Raw genomic sequence first — 15,646 nt, 5'->3', positions numbered from 1 at the left:
CAGACTTGTTATGCTACTTCAAAGAATGCTATAAGAATAGAAAGCTGGACACAATAACAGATTTTTCTTCAATATTCTTTTTAGCTTTCCCCCCTTTTCCTTTTATTCCTTCTGAGGATTATAGATCCGAGTAATTATTACAAGGGATGGGATTGAAAAGGGATGAGGGAGAAGTAGGGTATGGAGACAGTAAAAAAGATTGGTCATTTGAAAAAAATAAAAAAAATAAGATTAAGAAAGTCCTAACTAATACATCAGTCATACCAGATAATATATGCAATTATTCACATCCATAGTCCTCCACCTCTGCAAAGAAGGGAGGGGAGTGCATTTTCTCTTCAATTCAATTTGCCAAGAGTTATTAAGCATCAAGGTCCTGGGCTAGGTATTTGGAAAACAAAGATAGAAAATGGCATAGTCCCTATTCCTAAATAGCTTACAGATTGGTGGGGGAAAGGGGAAAGAACACAAGAGATATAGGCAAACATACCAGGCAGAGTAAAATAGAGCAAAAGGGGAGATCAAGACAAGGTTTCACTTTATTGTGGGGAAATCAATGAAGGCCCCACAGAGGAAGTGATTCCTAAGGTGAACCAGAATGATGGAGGTGAAGGGAGGCGGGTTGGGGGAAATAGTAAGGCAGACAAGATATGCATTCCAGGCAAGTGGCACAATCTGTGCAAATGTATGCATGAAGACTCAGGAGATGACAAAATAATACAAGTTGGCTAAAATATATGACACTAGAAAGAAAGGCTAAATGCAGACTGGCAAGATAAGGAGTAATAGGGAGCAGCTAAAAGGTTCTGAGAAGGAGGACTGATGCCATTGGGAAAGGATTACAATATTCCAAATAAGAAGTAACAAGGTTCCAAACTAGAAAGGTAACAGTAAAGATACTCAAGAATGTTTGTTGAATGGTGAACATTGAAACATTTTACATGATTGCACATATATAACCTGTATCAAATAGCTTACCATCTTAGGAAGGAAGGGGGTGAGAGAAAGAGGGAGAAATTTAGAACTTAACATTTTTTTTAAAATGAAGGTTAAAATTTGGCTTTATATGTAATTGAAAAAAAAATCAACACACAGAGGCAATCCTTGTAAAAAAGAATCAAAAAGAACAGTGTGACAATGAGTGAATAAGCAAGAGAAGAAAAATTAAAGAGATTTTTAAAGATAGCAGTGCTAGCAGATATATACAAAGTTCAATTTCTGTTTTGGTCTCAGAGTAGCCTGAAGAGAAACCTGCATTTATAGCTCTTTTACCTTCATTAGTGAGAGGGTCAGGGAATCCCGGCAGTTCCGGAGTAGGGATTCACATTCAGTCAGAGACTTGTTATCTAGTGCAATGCCATTAATCTGAGGAAAAAGGAGAAATGAGACAGGACTGGCCACAAAAAAATCCTTTGAAATCCCCAGCACTAACCTGGAGAAAGAACAGAGCTAATGAATTACTTAGTTAAACCAGCTGGTGTGAAGGCATCCTCTATTCTGTTTTAGCCTGAAAGTTGCCCATGGGTACTCTCTTGGTCCAGCACCATGGACAGTCCCCAAGGGACATAAGACATAGGACAGAAAGTCTCATCAGTGAGATTTATATAGAGAACTACTTATACAAGTACATGACTTATATGTAGGTAGAAAAGTCTCATGGTTACAGCCATACTATTCCATCCCAGGAAAGGTTATGCAATCGACCCCTTCATAATTAGGAAACCAAGAACTGTATCCATGCTTGGGGTGATTCAGGTCTAAATCTCATGTCCTGGTGGCTTATTCTCACAGGGATAAGAGGTTTACATCTTTATTTCTTTATATGTGAGAGTTAAGTGAAGAACAGTTTCCATGGGTTCCCCGTGATTGTGTTGCTTTTCATGTCCCAGATATAATTACATTGTCCCATTTCTGGCAGACACCCCTTTAGGCCTTCTATATTTGACTTACAGCAATAATCCTGTCTCCCACTGTAAGGGATCCTTCTTTAGCAGCAGGACTTCCAGGAACAACAGCAGCAGCAAACACGCCATTCTCTAGACTGATACCACTCTCTGGAATACAAAGAGCAAAACTAGAATGCACAAATGTCCCTTAAGTCTATAGCCTATTTCCAATCCCTCCCTTTTCCTTGTTTGATTTTTTAAAAGGTAAAAGAGATATTCAAAAGAGAAAATAAGCAGGATTCAAGAACACACTTGCTAAATCTCAGTTTAGTCAAGTTAAATACAATACAATAACATCAAGGCCTGAGATATTCCAGTTAAGTGAAAATTTCAGGTAACTCAAGTTCCTAACTTCAGGCAGTGGTCTTTTTTGAATTATTTTAAGATTATAAAATATAATGGCTAGTAAGGACAAGGAGAAGGACAGAGACTAAGCCTGTTGTTCAACTAATACTGCAAAGTCCTAGATGGGAAAACTCCCTCCACTTATGCAGATTGCTACCTTCACAGTGACTCAGTCTTAAGAGTACCTAAGACATTGAGAGATTTGAGTCACTTGCTCAAAGTTAATAAAACTCCTAAAACCTTGTCTTCCCAACTCCAAGACTAGCTCTCTATCCATTCAAATCTCTTATTGGATACACAAATCTCTAAAACAGATTACTGACTTCCCTGCTTTCATAAACTGAGGGAACTTCCAAGCAGCAATGTCTTTGCAATTTAAAATTTTAGAAAGCTATTTGGGACATTGAGAGTTTAAGAGACTAAATTATCCAGTGTCACATGTATGTTGTCAAAGATAGAGCAAGAATCCAGCCCTTTCTGTAAATTTAGCCTTTTTTCAATACTCTAAAGACAATAAGACATTTACTTCAATTTCACATATATTAGGTGCCTACTGTATATGGAAGAGATTGTGCTTGGTACCAAAATAAATTTCAACTCCATTTTTCATTAATAAGCGAATCAGAAGTATAAATAGGGCCACAAGTATAAATAACAACTAACACTCAACTGTCATACAATGATAACTTCAGAGCTACTGAGCAGTGTATAGATTGTTTGTCTCTGAACCAAATGATCCCAAATTGTTTTATACTTGGTGATTCTAGATTTTCCTCTTCCTCCTTCTCATTCCTGTTAACTATAATGTATCAGTATTTTAGATATTGAAAATCCTATCCATATATCCTTACTATCCACACACCATACACCACTTCTAAATCTACTTTCTTGAAATGGTATAATAAGCATAAATTTACAAGCAATTCTAAGCCTGTCTCTAATCAAAGGTACAGAATAAAGTATATAAATTTGTGAGAGCCAGTCTTTACAGAATCCTTTAGGACCAAAATCAAACTCTTCAATAAATGATTGATTCTATCAGCTCCCACCTCCTATAGCAAGCTCTTCCCTTTATATGTGCTACTTTTAGTTCTGGCTTCCCTAATCTCTGGAATTTGTAAGGGTTAAGATTTTACTTTCCTTGTTTTCTCCATTATTCTTAACTACCTTTTCTGAATACCCACATTTTGCTGCACAACTTTTTCGGTCTCTTCTGGGTGCCTTTTATCTCTTGGCAATAATTGAAATCTGAATGCCCTGAAGATACCATATCCTTTGCCCTGCTCTCCCACAAAGATGGCTTCTTCAATCTGTTCCTACACTTCCTGTGCTCCCTCACAATACAAAGGGCCAGGAAAGGAGTGAACATTTACCTTGACAGGTATAATTTGGAAGAGATGGTCCCTTCTAATTCCATCACCCTGGGATCAATGTGCTCTTTTGTCATTTCCAGATCTTTGGTTTTCCCCACTATCACTCAAAAATCTCTATGGACATTCATGCCATTCTATTAATATCACCCTTTCCTAACCCTTATTCTTATATTATACCTCTAAGAGACTTTCCCCCTTCCTCAATGGACATCACTATTTGAATTACAGTTTTTCTTTCTCCCCTTCTATAACTTCTTAATTACTTGATGACTCTTCAAGAACCATCCTGTTCATTCTACTTCAACCATTCAGAGATGGTCAGCTCCATCACCAACATCCTGAATTGAAAGATCTCCAACTCTGACCTTCTATACCCGTGTCTCCATCTTGATTTCCAGGTCTTTGATCACCGCCCTAAACCCTCATTCCTTCATTTTATCTCTTCTAGTGCAGTTTTACTTTTCTCACTCCACTGCCTTAAGCTTAAGGTAATTCAACCCACTTCTCTATCCTTAAACATCTCACTTTTTTATACAACCATCACTACCATTACTGCTCCTACCTTGTGACTCTCCAACCTATGTAACCCTACCATATACATGTAGCTTTTCTGTTCCTACTCCAATGTGCTAACTGGGTCTACTACAAATTAATGCTAACTTCAATTCAGTGCTCATGAGTAAACAGCTCTCCTTTTAGGGCAATTCTATCCTAAGTCTCTCTCAATCAATTAACAAGTTTAAACTAAATGTTTACTGTGTGCCAAGCACTGAGTAAGGCTCTGGGAATACCAAGCTTCATTCACTTTTCAGCTGTTCCTTTGCCCAATGCAGGTACCTTCACTCTGCTGCACACCTTTAATCCTACTTTTCAACACTCATATATCATCTTTCCCCATTAGGACATAAGCTCTTTAATGACAGACTGTCTTTTTTGTTTGTTATTTGTATCTCCAGCACTTAGCACTCCAGCACATGCCATATAATAAAGCATTCAGTAAATAATCACTCTCTACCTTGCTCTTGAATTAAATTGCCAGATGTTTCAGTTTACTCATGTCTAAACCCCCAAAGCCTACAAAAAAGTAGAGGGATTACTACAACCTCCCCAAAAAAAGTTAAAAATACTATTCCTTAATTGGAAGCATGAGAAATAATGTACCAACTATGTTTTCTGGTTTATAAATGAATGTTAGAAGCTCATGAGATGAAATAACTCTCCTAAGTACATTACCTTCAACAAATCACTTAAAGATAAAGTGGCAGAGATTGGTTCTTAACCTTTTTTTTTTTTTTTTGAATTAGCAGTATGAATAAGTCAATGGACCTTTTCTCAGAAAAAAAGTTTTTATATGCAAAAAAGAAAATACATCAAATTATAAAGGAGATCAATTATACTGAAAACAGTTATTAAAATATTTTAATTAAAAAGCAGAAAACAAACAGGGTCATAGATCCCAGATTAAGATGAATCCTTGGACTAAACAGCCTCTTATGCCATGTTCTAGTTCTGACAGCCAATGGTTCTATGCTCTCAGTAAGTCAACTGGGTCACCCTCTCATGTTTCCAACAAAACATATCAACCCCAGGATGCTGAAAAGGTATCTCTTGAAGCCCCTGGTCTGTTACCTTTGTGTCCAGCCAGATTAATGTGGAGTGGTGTTATCACTTTCCCTCCCAAGGACTTCCTTCTCCGGACCACCATGTTAATGACCCCTCCACCACTGAGAACAGCCTTCACCACCTGCTTCTTATCCTTGTTGGTAAGGTCCACATCATTGATTCTGAGCAGCCAATCATTCACCCTGGCAAGGGGCAACATCAAGTCATCACCAACTGAGACCTGTGAAGCAGATCTCCCCCCGACCCGCATAGGAAGGACCTATATTTTAAGAGTTCCCTCATTCCTCTTGCCCCAATTCAGACAGATTTTAATCTCTATGAAAGAGGTACCCATCTCTGAAATAGTTTAATGTGAACAATGCCGTCCTGTTCCCTATTGGACAAGAATCAGCCAGACACTTAGCCCTATTGTCTGCTAGAAAAATGGATTGGAAAAGCAGAAAGAAGGCAGAAGCAACATTTGATAGGAAGGTAAGGGAGACCACATATCTCTGTAAGAAAAAAAATGCACCTTTAATGAGAAAGGAGAATAGAACAGAAAGAGGAAGAAATAGACTTTTAGAAATCACTGAGATTCTGAGATTTATTTTTGCACAGCTTCATTGGCTCAGCACAGATTCAAATTGAAGAAAGGGATCTTGAGTTTGACAAAGATTTTAGTGTTTCTACTCCTAACCTTCTCCCCAAGCCCTGACCTCCCCCACTTCATCATTCTTACTTCCCCTCAAAAAACCACAGAACAATCCCTTTCCATTACCTTAATCGACCATCTGCAATGCTTCCCTTGTCTACTTTAGTGACAAAAATGCCACAATCCCCAGGGAGATAGGGTTCATTCACACCTTCTGCCACATCAAATCCAAGTGCCTTCAAATCCATGTCCTCCTATGGGAAACAGCAATAAAGCACAATAAATGGAGCAGCCAAGAGAAACCAGTTTAGGAAAGTGTTTGCACCAACACAAACACAAACACATAGCAGGCACTCTTCTTTCCTCTCTGGTCCTGCCCAACTTTCCAAAGTCATCCCAAGAACCTGTCACTCAATAAGGCACCTTTAGTATTTCTAGACCATTACCTGGAGGAAAGGAAGGGAGCACCAGATAGTTGAAAAAGCTCTGGATTTGAAGTCATTTCTGGTTACAAAGTGAGTTCTCCTACTTATTATTTGTGTGAATTTGAAGGTCATTTAACAGCACTAGGTATCAACTGCCTCTCTTTAAAAATGCACTATATAATCTCAGGTCTCTTCCAGCTTTAAAACTATAAGTGTATCACTCTAATTCATTTGTCCACATGGCATAATAGAGGCTCTTTTTCACTTCAACGTGAGAAAGTTAGCTATTTGTACAAAAAGTTATCAAAAAGAACTCATTTATTTATTTAAGGATCATGACTTGAATAGAGAAGGCAGTACCTAGTAGACTACACTCTGTGAAGTCTTACTCAACTACACACCTTTTGATGGCTTGACCAAGTTTTTAATCTTTTATTTTTAACTTTGGGAAAAGTTCTGTCTTTCTTGTATATTCTATTCACATGTTCTTATAGTACAATCATTTCATTTATTAACATTGGTTCTACACTATCATCTTTTGTAATAGCTTCAACAATAGATGTCCTAAGTAGTGGAAGACTCAGGAATATAGCAGAAACTTTTGCTACAGAACAAAATAAAGAAGCATTTACGATATGATAGATGGAGAACCAAAAAAAAAAAAAAAAAAAAAAACAGAATTCAAGCCAAATAAAAGCAAAAGGTATCAATAAATTATATGTTTTTTTTTTAATATCCTTTGTTATATGGGATGGCTCTCTGGGAAAGGGGAGGACAGAAATATAGGAGAAAATTACTGACACACACTGGTTATCCAACTTTGGCAAGTCTTTGAACCATTTAGTGCCTTAAACTAGAGTTGGCCTCAAATTAAAATGTAATAACAGAATTGTTTAACAAAATAAGTAAAAATACAATATAATTATTTATATTTATGTTATATGTTTTATATATGTTACATAACATACATATGTTATAATTATATAATAACATATATAATTATTGTTAATTTATGGTTTTCTAAGATGCAGGTAGCAGAGTTACCTATCTTAAGTACTTTCTACAACCACAAGTAGCAGAGAAGGGGCTCACCTATATTGGGAGAAGGAATTTTCTCAAGTTGGAGTTCCTTAGTGAAATCACAGGTACAATCCATTAACCTTATCTCTAATAATAAAGAAAACCTGAGTTTACTTCCCCCTTAGGGGAAGATATCAATTATAAGAAGGAAAACAGAATGTCTAATCTAAATGAGTGCCAAAGGCTTAGATACCTCTCTTTAAGAGGATGCTTCTAGAGCCCCTATTTTATAACTGTCTCAAGGATAGGGAAAGGGAACAAGCATTTTCATATAGCACCTATTCTGTGTGAATCATTTTACAAACATTATCTCATTTGATCCTCACAACAACCCCAGAAGATAGGTCCTGTCATTATTTCCATTACACTGGAGGCCACAGAGGCTTCTGACCAAGATCGCACAACTAGTTAAAAGTGCCTGAGACTGGATTTGAATACAAGCCTTCCTGCCTTCATCACATCACTTTATGCACTATCCAGGGCTTCTTCAGCTTAAGGTCACAACTCTTTTCACCTGGGAAAGTTTTACGTGTATATGGGTATCTAAAATAGGTACATGAATCAAATACATCCTAATGATAAATCATAATTTTTCAACTTCTATGAATATGTGAAGCACAACTTAAGAATGAGAAACTTTAAACTATATCACCTATGTGCCTCTTTCTGTAAAGAAAGAAAATTAAAGGCAACTTACTCTGTCCTTTTCAAATTCTACTATTTCCGTTTCCCACTCCATAGAATCTGTGTCGATGGCTGAATCATGGGAACTATGAGCCATCAGCTGCCGGAAACGGGCTTCCTTTTCCAGCTGGTTTTCCATCTTTTCTCTATGGAAAGAGAAAGTTTTAGAGTTGAATTTCTTGAAATCAGTGTAATCTTCTTGCCTCCTAATATTGCCAAATTAGGGCAAGATTCTTCCATGACATCTCAAAAGCCTAAAATCATACATTAAAACTAAAGTACAGAAAGGAATCCCCCATATACAACCAAATATTGATAGCAACGTTTTTTAATGGTAAGAAAGAACTGGAAACAAGACACCCATCAAGAGGGAAATGGCTAAACAAATTACAGTCCTTGAATGTAATGGATTTATTACTGTGTTCTAAGAAAAGACAGATCTGACTACAGAGAAGCATGGGAAGATTTACCAAGTGATACAGAGTAAAGGAAGCAGAACCAATAAAACAATACACACAACTACAACAAGGTAAATGAGAAAACAAACATTTCAAAATTATAAAGATTAAGCATAAGCAAAAAATGTGAAAAGACAAGTCTCTCCCCCTCTTGGCAGAAGTAGAATGCTCCCAATTATGTAATACTGTACATATTTTCATGTATTTTAGTTATTATATTAAGTTTTGCTGAGAGGTTTTTTTCTCTTCTTCCTCTTTTTCTTTTTTCTTTAAAAAAGATTCTTTATTATAAGGGATGGTTCTCTGGTAGAGAGAAGGAAGAGGGATATTGGGGAAAATTCAGGCACGTAAAAAAAAAGGTATCAATAAATTGTATTTTTTAAAATATTCTTGTTGGGACAGCTAGATGGTGCAGTGGATAGAACACCAGCCCTGAAGTCAGGAGGACTTGAGTTCAAATGTGATTTCAAACACTTAACACTTGCTGGCTTTGTGACCCTGGGCAAGTCACTTAGCCCCAGTTGCCTTGCGGGGAGGGGAAATTCTTGTTATATGGGATGACTCTCTGGGAGAGGGAAGGACAAAAATACAGGAGAAAATTTGTAAAAACAAAAACAAACAAATACCTATAAAAATGTATTTTAAAAAAATAAAGGACACAGTATTTTCTGCCTTCACACTTTATATTTCATCTTACCCAGTTAAATCAGGAAATAGAAACAAGGCTTATTTTAATAGATTAGTTAAATGATATAGTTAATGATATATTTAAATGATATCAAGTTTGTTTCCAAGTGCAGGCTTGACAGAGCAGGCAAAGTCTTCACAACTAAGAATTGGAGACATGGTGGATGTGGGGGGAACAGAGAAAGTTGATAATACAGGTAGGCACAGGGACTAGTGTCAGGATTCACTGGTGTATGGAATTTCCAGGTAAAGAAACTGCCTTTCTCAATGCAAGTCAACACCTTTCTTGTAACTTAACAGTATTAAAAAGCTGTCTAAAACACTGGAGGGGAAGTCACTTGCCACCTAAGGTCAGACAGTCTGGCTGAATCAGAAGTGGGTATTAAGTCAAGGTTCTTTAAATAGTTAAGACTGGATCTCAAGTGTCATCATAGAGAACACATTATTTATCCAAGGACCTCAATTTAGCTAGTAATTTTTCACCTTAAAAATTTTATTTTATTCTAGGAAAAAAGTCTGTCCAAAAAAGGTCTCACTATTAAAACACATGTGCCCCCACAAAAAGAACAAGCTCTCTGGTCCTTCCAACAAGTGTCCTGAGCCTGGCTTTTAACTTCAATTCAGAGGTTTTTTTGTCCTTTCCTGTATCTATTATTTTTTTTTTGTCTAGTCCTGTGACTTTAACAGTATAAGAAGCTCTCAGCTGAGGAAAAACTGTCACTATTAATTTAGATGTGATATTACTCAGAGAGAATAACTGTATTTTTCAAATTTTTAACATTTATTTTTTTTTATTTTCAGTTATAAATTCCCTCCCTCCTTCTACACCCTCTCTCCACCCCCTGCATGATGGCACCTATGGTATATGTGAATTCATATAGAACATTTGTAACTATAACCTTTAAAAGACATTGGGAAACTGAGAATTTTAGCAATTCCAGTGAATCCAGTGAGTTCAGTCATTCTGCCACTGAGCTTAAGAAGCAGAACCCAAGGCATACCAATGCTAATGCCAGCCTAGACCACTACCCTCCAGACCAGAAACCTCTTATGAGACTCACAGTTAACTCTCAAGTAATATAGTGGCAAAAACTGCCTCTCAAGTTGAGAAGCCTGGAATGGGGAAAAAATGGTGAGATTCTTGACTTTTTGTATATAAACATAAATCTTACTTTTTCATCTTTCCCCCGCTGCAATTTCTTCCTGTGGACTAAAGAAGATCCCTATTCAATGCTATGCCATTTGCTGGAAACAGCAAATGGTCAAAAAAAAAGGAAGAACCTGCCATGAAAAATGCCATCCCGCATCCAGAGAAAGAACTATGAAGACTGAATGTGGATCAAAGCATAGCATTTTCATCTTTATTTATTGTTGTCTATTTGTTTTTTTTCCTCATGGTTTTTTTCCTTTTTCAATTGATTTTTCTTGTACAACACGACAAATATGGAAATATGTTTAAAAGAAATGAACACCTTTAACCTACATCAGATTGTTTGCTCTCTTGGAGAGGAGGGAGATAAGGGAAGAAGAGAGAAACATTTGGAACACAAAGTTTTACAAAAATAAAGGATGAAATTGAATGCATCTGAAAAAAATAAATTACTATTTAAAAATAGGAAATAATCAAGAGCTACTATGAATGTACCAGAATATCTCTCACAAAAGGGGAATTTCTCCTCTAATGGTCTAGACTAAATCTCAGAATTTGACCAAATTGTCTTTTGTCATTATCAGTTTAACACCAAATCCTCTCTTTTTTTCATGAAGCCTTCCTCTATCCTACTAGACCTGTTAGGGTACTTAACTGCTTTTAAGTACTCTATTCATTCAACATGCCATTCATCCCTCACTTAAATCCCACCCTCAATTTAGTTTTCTTTCATAACCAGTATAACTTAGACCTCTCACCAAAGGGCAAGCTGCTCCAGGGCAGGGACCCTTTCATACATTTCTCTATCTAACACCTAACAGTTTTGCCTTCCAAAGACAGGCATTCCAAGGCTATTTGTGGAATGACTCATTGGCAACTCTTTTCTGTAGTGTTTAAGACCCTCAGAGGAGAAAAAAAGAGGTAAGGGGGAAAAGAAGGCAAGAGAAGAAGACATTTATATAATGTGCTAAGAATTGGGGGGGAGGGTCAGCTAGGTGGTGCAGTGGATAGAGCACCAGCCCTGAAGTCAGGAGGACCAGAGTTCAAATCTGATCTCAGACACTTAACACTTCCTGGCTGTGTGATGCTGGGGTAAGTCACTTATAACCCCAATTGCATCAGCAAAAAAAAAAAAAAAAGAAAGAAAGAAAAAAAAAAGAAATGGGACACTTTACATTACTTCATTTTGACCTTTCCACTAATCCTATAATACAGGCAGTCTTATTAACCAGTTTCGTAGTTAAGAAAACAAGACCAAGAGATTAAGTGACTTAATTTAACTACTCAGGGAGTCTTTTCAAACCCCAAGACACTACTCTTAAGTTGCATCTCAAATTGACCCCTAATATCAAAAGCACAAAGAGTGGAAATCCAGTGTTTCCACATGCCCCATGGTTTAGGGATAAAGGCAAAGTGAAAGAGACAATCAAGCCAGGCAAAGGGCTGAAAATCTAGCCTTCTACTACTGATTAAATACAGAAAGCACTGGGCTTTAATAAGGCCTGGGGGCCTGAGCAATACTTCATCCACATACTTCAGCTCCTTAAGCTCTCTGCCAGCATCATTCTTCTGTTTCCTCATATCATCTAAGTTGCGCAAAGCTTCAGCAAGGTCACTCACTGCCCGGTCCCGCTCACGCCGTAGGTTGTCACACAAAGTCCTGAGGAAAAAGAGTAGAGAGATGGATGAAAGAAGTTGAACTCCTGGGACAAAAATCTCCTTCCCCATCCCATTCACTGATGGTTAAAATTGCATTCCTAAAGTCTATCACAAAAAGAATATAATGAGTGCATGTGGATCAATTGATTAATGGAATTATATCTGAACAAGATGATATTTTTTGAGGAAAAAATACCTTGATCTTGGTATATTCTAACAAAGTAACTAATTAATATCTATCAACTTTATCTTCCTCCTTTCAAACTTGGATAAAAAAAAGAGACAAACACTAAATCCTTGTAACAAATACAAGTAGTCAAATTAAACAAATTCCTAGGGTGGCCATATCTAAAAGCATGTCTCATTCTGCATCATTGAGTCCATCACCATCATCAATCTAAATGGATATACATGATTAGACATGTAGATAAGGTCACATCATAAACAAATTTTTAGGAACAAAGGAAATTATCTTTCAAGTCTATGGATTGAGGAAGAGGTTCATGACCAAACACAGGATAAAGAGAATCACAGAAGATTAAAAAAAAAAAAAGACAATTTTTATTACATAAAACTAAAAACTTTTGGAAAATTTTTGCAGTTTAGAGTACAAAGGAAATATAACTGGGGAAAAAACATTTGTAGGTAGTTTTTTTGATAAAAGTCTCATTTCTAAGCTCTATACAGAACTAATTTAAATTTAAAAGAATAAGAGACATTCCCCACTTCATAAATGGTCAAAAGATATTCACAAGAGTTTGTAGGTTACAAAAAACTAAGTTATCAATAATCACATGAAAAAATATTCCATATCACTAACTAAAAATGAAAATTTAAGTAATTCTAAGGATAAATCTTATCCATCATCCCACATGGGATTTAAATCCAGGTTTTTCAACAAAATTCAGCATTCTATCTATTACACCACACTGCCATTTACCTCCAAAATTAATGCCCTCCCCAAATTATTTGTCTGCAAAAGGCCTTTGTAATGATGCAGCTATGGTCTAGGAGTGGTGAGAGAGTTATCAAAGATACTTTCCCATTAACTCAAAGATTTTGTAGTAAGAGTATATATTTGTAAATTGCAGATGGTCTGAGACGGAATCACATAGTGGTAAGAAGAAAGAATCATGGATTTAAAGACATGTGAAACTGCTAAACGAAGCTAAGGAATAAAAGGGGAGAATGTCCTGCCAAGAACCACCAGCTTCTTTATGCTTTGGGCAGGGAAAGGCCCAGAAAAGAAAAAACACAAACTATGTTGTCTTCTACATTAGCCAGCAATCACTAAAAGTACATCACCTTCAGAGAAATGCAAATTAAGACAACTCAGAGATACCACTACACACTTCTCAGATTGGCTAAGATGCCAGGAAAAGATAATGACAAATGTTGGCGGGGATATGTGTTATGGGAACTCTGAAACAAGGATTCTTACAAGGTGTTAAGTCAGTGGAATTGATAAATACAATGGTTATCTAGTTTGGCATTGGTGGGAGCAGGAGGAAGAGAGGAAGAGAGCATCATTTTAGAAATCAGACTGCCAGGGAACTAACTACTACTGTCCTCACATCCTCTACCTATCTAAAAACAAAATTAAGATGCAGATTAAATAGAGCTCACTATTTTAACAATTTGTCAAACTCACTGCTGCTAGGTGGATATTTATTTCCTCCCTCCTTCCTTCCTTCCCTCCTTCCTTTCTTCCCTTCCTTCCTGTCCAGCCTTGGTCTCAGTGGGGGAAGTACAGGAGGCCAGCCACCGGGAGCCTGACTGAACATGGAACTGAATCTCTCTCCTTGGCTCCCAGGGCTTGAGCTCCTGCCTCCAGTCCCCTTGTCTTCTCTTGCTCTGAATCCCACCTGGCTTATGTGCTCTACACTGAGTATAAACCAATCATTATATCACTAGGAAACCATTATTTGTTGTAAGATTAAATCAATCAAACTGAACTTAGAGAAGCATTAATCACCATGCTAAACTAGATATCCATTGTCTCATCAATTCCACTGAGTTAGCACCTTATAAAAATCCTTGTTTCAAGTTTGAGAGTTCTAGCCCATAACCTATGTGGGAAAACTGGGACACTGATGCATTGTTGGTGGAGTTGTGAAAGGATCCAACCATTCTGGAGAGCAGTTTGGAACTATACTCAAAAAGTTATTAAACTGTGCACACCCTTTGATCCAGCAGTGTTTCTACTGGGCTTATATCCCAAAGAGATTTTAAATAAGGGAAAGGGACCTGTATGTGCCAAAATGTTTGTGGCAGCCCTATTTGTAGTGGCTAGAAACTGGAAATTGAATGGATACTCATCAATTGGAGAATGGCTGAATAAATTGTGGTATATGAATGTTATGGAATATTATTGTTCTGTAAGAAACAGCCAGCAGGATGAATACAGAGAGGCTTGGAGAGACTTACATGAACTGATGCTGAGTGAAATGAGCAGAACCAGATCATTATACATTTCAACAACAATACTATATGATGATCAATTCTGATGGACGTGGCTCTCTTCAACAATGAGAGAACCTAAATCAGTTCCAATTGATCAGTAATGAATAGAACCATCTACACCCAGTGAAAGAACACTGGGAAATGAGTGTGGATCACAACATAGCATTTACACTTTCTGTTATTGTTTGCTTACATTTTTGTTTTTCTTCCCACGTCATTTTTATTTTCTTTCTAAATCTGATTTTTCTTGTGTAGCAAGACAACTGTATAAATATGTATACAGATATTGTATTTAATATATACTTTAACAAATGTAACATGTATGGGTCTACCTGCCATCTAGGAGAGGGAGTGGAGGGAAGGAGGGGAAAATTTGGAACAGAAGGTTTTGCAAGGATCAATGTTGAAAAATTACCCATGCATATATTTTGTTGATAAAAAGCTATAATTTAAAAAAAATTTACAAAAAAAAAAAAGTACATCATCAGCTTATTAGTCAGCAACACAAATACAGACCCAGTCCTTCATTCTGGCTAAAAGATGAAAGGATAATAATACTTAAAGAAGGTCCTTGTAACTCTCTAGCTATAAGTTGCCCCTTTCAAGGAGTAATATTTTTATATTTATATTCAACTAGCTTGTGAATAAAATGTTTTCTGCACATCGTATTGTTAAACACTTAACTACCTAGCAAAGAAAAAAGCATAAACATTATTTTCCTCATTTTCAAGTTTTAGACTTATTAAATGGCATCTATTTTAGCATTGTAATATGTATAATTACATCATATAAGTTATTTCATTCGAACCTCTTAAGAATCTTTCAAGGTATGAGCCTAGTGGACAACTTCCAGACAGAAAAGTGATGGACTCAAGATACAAAATGAGATAGTCAATGTGGAAATTTATTTTGCTTAATTATCCACATTTATTAAAAGGGATTTTTTTTCTTTTCCTTTCTTTTTCAACTGGGGAAAGCAGAAGAAAAGGGGAAAGGTAAATGAGAGAACAAAAAGAAAACATTTTATTAATAAAAAAGTTAAAAAATATATTAAATTCTACAAGTATCATTCTATCCTCTGATTTTACAGAAAAGAAACATGAGGTGGGAAAGAGCTTTGGT

The 15,646-nt window shown here is 36.5% G+C and overlaps 1 protein-coding gene across 1 annotated transcript in view; it reads right to left on the bottom strand.

Moving 5' to 3' along the window:
- Positions 1-15,646, bottom strand: part of DLG5 (discs large MAGUK scaffold protein 5) — a 152,527-nt gene that overhangs the window by 34,887 nt on the left and 101,994 nt on the right. The window contains 6 exon segments of the mRNA XM_051982027.1: positions 1,273-1,365; positions 1,951-2,054; positions 5,294-5,469; positions 6,045-6,172; positions 8,121-8,253; positions 11,937-12,062. Of these exon segments, the coding sequence (XP_051837987.1) occupies positions 1,273-1,365; positions 1,951-2,054; positions 5,294-5,469; positions 6,045-6,172; positions 8,121-8,253; positions 11,937-12,062 (760 nt within the window).

This window comes from Antechinus flavipes, chromosome 2 (genome assembly GCF_016432865.1).
Source record: "Antechinus flavipes isolate AdamAnt ecotype Samford, QLD, Australia chromosome 2, AdamAnt_v2, whole genome shotgun sequence".
Lineage (NCBI taxonomy): Eukaryota > Metazoa > Chordata > Mammalia > Dasyuromorphia > Dasyuridae > Antechinus > Antechinus flavipes.
Note: the sequence above shows the minus strand (reverse complement) of the source record. Positions and strands in the feature narration are given on the sequence as shown.